Here is a 4460-nt window from a genome sequence, read left to right as displayed (position 1 = left end):
CGATGCCGTACCACGCACTGGGCATTGCAATCCCCAACCCGGTGCTCTCGAGGAGCACCCGGATCTGCTTCGCTGTGCTATAAATAATTACAATTATCCATTCTATTAATAATGTAAAGGATTATTTCTAGGTTCCTTGACTTATAGGCAATTTGGAATTTCTACTGTAGGCAAAAAATACTGTAGCTGCTCTATCATTCTTCTGAGTTGTTTTATCTTCTCTGCTCTAAGCAGCACCATGGGAATGTTTTTTTCTAACCCCGCAGGTTATTAGAGGACATGCCTAAAAATAACCAGTCTTGGCTATTTTTGAGTGTTTTCAACATAGTCTATCATGATAGTACAGCATAATCTGCAGAAAAGCTGAGCCCAATTCTGCTGCCAAAGTGTTCATAACTCACTTTTGTGAGCTGAGGAGCCAAGCCCGGGTTCTCGCTCTGCTTTGCAGGAACACAAAGAGCCTGAGGAACCGCACCGCTTGCTGAGGCTCCAAACTGCCCCTTTTCTAAGCCAATTTTTCTGTTACGCTATTGCAAAAGATGTAAATGTCCCTTAGCGTATAGCGGAGCAAACAATTGAGTCTGATTTACGGTTCAGTTCGGTGAGGTCTTTCTGGGGATGCCAGAGTCACCGCAGCAACCACGGGGCCCTCTCGGTGCCTGCGAGGCTGCGGGGAAGGCAGGGGCTGAGGGTGACTCTCGCCCTCATCCCAACAAACCCATCCTTGGGGCTGATGGAGAGGTGCAGGCAGCCTGCTTTTGGAACAGAATCAATATGAAATGACCAAAAAAAAGAGCGTAACCCCACTCCTCCAGGAGAACCGAGCATTTCAGACCACAGAAATTATATTTACTTCATAATTTATTAGATTTCAGATCGCCGTATGCAATAAATTATAGCTGATATAACAACATTGTCATAAGATATCACCACAAAGTACTTGTCTTCGAAGCTATTGCAATCTGTACAAATAAGAGCTGTTGTTATGACATTTAGGTTTTTAGTGTTAATGGGAAATGAACGAAATATTAAGGAAATTCACAGTAAATTTGGGGAAGTCTGACATTATTATTGCTTCTGTGCAAACAAGTTGTACTGTACACCTACAGCCAAGAGAGGAAAAGCACAGTTGTGCAGTGTGTCTCTAGAGTAAATGCGTTCCCTCAAGGCTGAACTCGCTGCACCCACACGGTGCACTGGATGCATTTGAACAAATGCAGTGATCAGCAGCTGATGGGTCCCTGGAACCTCCCTCCCAGCCCACAGGAGCTTTGCGAGGGCCGGGACTGCAAAGAAACACATTGGAAAAGCAAAGCACACGGGTGAAGTCATTGAACACCGAGTCCATCAGAAGGTCTCAAGTCGCACCCAGGTGTGCAGGGCTCCCTCACGACTCAGTCCCGGAGCTGCCGTCCTGCTGGGAGCCACTGGGCGTGGTGCTGTGGTCCACACCGATGCTGTGGTCCACACCGATGCCGCCGTCCACCGCGCGGTTTGCTGGGTGCGGGGTGGGCTGACGCCCCACGGGTGAGCTGTCGGCAGCTGGCAGGGCAGTGCCGGCTGTGCTAGGAGCTCACCGACAGTCCCATTCTGAAACGTTCTCCGTTTCTGCTCCCGTCACCAGCTCAGTGGACTTTAATGGAGTATTTCCGAAGCGTCAGGAACTGCAACAGCTTGTCTTTCCTCCTCTGCTTTAGCGCCATTAGCGCTCTGGTTTTCTCCTCCAGGTCCTGGTCGGTGGCGAGGATGATCTTGGCTCTTTCCTCTGCCTTCTTGTCCCCGGAGTTTTTGAAGAGTTTCTGTAGGGACTCCTCATTGACGCTTTCGAAGATGTTGGCCACAGCTTTCTTGCGCAGGGCTGTGTCGAAGCGGTACCCGTGGACCGAGGGGCTCACTCGCAGGGAGGTGGACATGGCTGGAGGCTGGCAGCTCCTCTTTGCTTTCATCTACGTGGGGTTTGCCCAGTCGGAGCGATCGGTGCTGTGCTGGCTCCAGGGACGGGAATTTAAAGGCAAGCTGGAGGAGAAGCCGTAGGGCTCAAGTTACAGTGATGAGATCATGCTGATGTCAACACTGAGCAGTCCCAGGCAAGTTTAACAGTTGAGTTGCCAACTTTCCTCTGCTGTGCAGCCGGGATGAAAAGTTTGCTGTTTCTGCCATGGAGATGGTTTTTCTTTGAACACTTCACTCAACTCCAAAACGTTGTGGGGCTGCAAGCCAGTACTGCTCAAACCTTTCCTTGGCCTTTTCCTACGTGCAGAAAAGCTCCGATTCAGAATATGTAATATAATAATCGGTTAAATCTCTAGGTGAGAGCTCTTGCAAAACTAGTGAGAGGTGCTTGCTGCCAGCCCGTGCATGCAGACGTGCTCTTGTCTGTGTCTCGGTCAGACGGCAGCACAGCAAAACCTGCTCAGGTCTGACCATGGGATGCTTTCTGCTGATGCAGATTGTTTGTAGCACTCATAAAGCTGGGTTTTCTAAGTGGCAAGTGGATTACCAAAGGCAGCTGGTCCATAGTGTCCTGTGGTGTGACTTCCCCGCATCTGCCCTGCCGCACACGGCAGCACTCACAGCAGGTCAGATCCCTCTGCCCCACCGCGTCCTCTGCGCTGAGAACTTTGTGGCCCTGCTCCTGCCTCGACTCAACTCTTTCTTTAACTTCCAGCTCACTGGTGCCGTTCGTTTTCTCCAGAAGAGTTTGTGCTCTCCACCCCACCCTTGGCCAACACCAGGCGCTGGGGCTGGGAGGACTCTCTCTTAGTCATCTGCATTTGGTTTAAGTAGCCCTGTGAGGAACAGGGAGTTGGATCCAATGATCCTTATCCCTTCCAACTCAAGATATCCATGACTCCCTCTTGCTGAGGACACGGACTGGGCAGGGCTGCCTCAGAGGGGCCGGTTCTGACCACGGGAGGGTCCTGATGGGCTCAGAAATGCGGTGTTATTGAGCACAACTGAATCTGGCCCAGAATGGCATTGGGTTGGAGAGTCACTTGAGGTCAGGGAGACAGTGTATTTTGGTTAATGGCTAAAAAGCAGCTGCATGCTGGAAAGGCACTGCTTGGGAAATCAGCAGCTTGTTTATAGCCTGTGTTGATGACCCCTGTTACTCATCCTTCCGAAGAAGTCCAGAAACAGTTCCTGTCCCCATGCTGGTTTGACCAACGGCCCCAGAGGATTTCCCTCATTCACTGGAGAGCTGTGGAGATGATCTTGGACTGCAGCGATGAGCAGATCCAGAGCACCGCCACCCATTTGCCTCCCGTTTCACATTCCCTTTAAAATCTTTGCTCCTTCAGACAGGGCGGAGAGATGTGTCTGAGTGCAGACCCCTTCTCCCGTGGCCGGTGGGAGGCACGGAAGAGGCGAGAGCACCTGAAGTTCATGTGCCAGGCATTTGTGCCGCCACAGGGCAGAGGAGAGGATCAACAGGGAATGCACAGAGCAGGGCAGGCTGTTGCCCAGCCCCAGCAACCGGCAGTCCCAGCTCCATCCAGGCTCTCTCTCCTTTACTTCCAGCTTTCCAAGGCTTGTCAGGCTTTTATCTTTAGGCAAGGGAGTGAGCTCATGTCAGTGTTTCACCCCTTTCCTGTTCAGGCCTTAGGGACTCATCTGTAAGCACCGGGCACGCCCTGGCACAGCCCGATGCCCTGCGTTCGCCCACGTCCCTCCCCAGGACGGGCTTTCCCCGCCACGGCGCTGCCAGGACTTTGCTCTCCCTGCGCGTTCCTGCCATTCTTTTCTGCCGGTTCTGCATCGCTCTCATTGTGTGGGTTATATTTTACGAGCTTGTCTTGATTTCTTTTGTACGTGTCGGCTGTTGTTTGCCTCCATGTGCAAACGACTGAGGTTCTGCTTCTACCAGAAAGACTGAGAAGCCTCGTGCTTCGTTGAATTTGTGAGGATTAGACCTCAGCCGCTGTGTGCTCAACGCTGCGGGGTTGGTAAACCCACCCTGGAAATGGGATTTTGGGATGTGTCTGGCTCCTGGGGTTTTGCCTGTGGATGAGTCTCATGTTTTATAGACTCCTGATACTGTGAAAGAGGAGGGGGGAGCGGGAGGAACAGGGACCTCGCTGGGCACCCCCTGCTCAGATGGGAAAGGAGCATTGGGGGACCCTCCTGACCGAAATGCTGAATGTACTTCACTGCACAGGTAATGTAGAGCTAAAAGTAGTGCCAGGAGATCGGCTGTGGTTTCGTGGCTGTGCCCTTCTTTCGCGAGGCATGAGTTCCCCTCGTCCAAAGCAGGAGCCAAGGCGTGTTAACATCACACATGCCTGGTTTTCACAGCTCCAACTGCAAAGGGAATCAGGACGGGACACGGATGGGAGAATAAATTAGCAATATTTGTGGCAGATACAAGCTCAGAAAAGTATCTGCCATGGAAACCGAGACCAAAGCTGATGCTCCAGGAGTAAGATATCAGAAAGCTGCCGGGATGAAGCACGCGCTTC

At 51.8% G+C, this 4460-nt stretch overlaps 1 protein-coding gene across 1 annotated transcript; it reads right to left on the bottom strand.

Annotated features, from left to right (window-relative positions):
• Positions 1-843: 843 nt before the first annotated feature.
• On the bottom strand, positions 844-2000 carry TCIM (transcriptional and immune response regulator). Its single transcript, XM_054088960.1, has one exon. The coding sequence runs from the start codon at positions 1944-1946 to the stop codon at positions 1626-1628; it is 321 nt and encodes a 106-aa protein (XP_053944935.1). The 5' UTR covers positions 1947-2000; the 3' UTR covers positions 844-1625.
• Between the last annotated feature and the right edge of the window lie 2460 nt (positions 2001-4460).

This window comes from Cuculus canorus, chromosome 26 (genome assembly GCF_017976375.1).
Source record: "Cuculus canorus isolate bCucCan1 chromosome 26, bCucCan1.pri, whole genome shotgun sequence".
NCBI classification, from domain to species: Eukaryota; Metazoa; Chordata; class Aves; order Cuculiformes; family Cuculidae; genus Cuculus; species Cuculus canorus.
The sequence above is the reverse complement of the archived record's forward strand: the minus strand, read 5'-3'. Positions and strand labels throughout refer to the sequence as shown.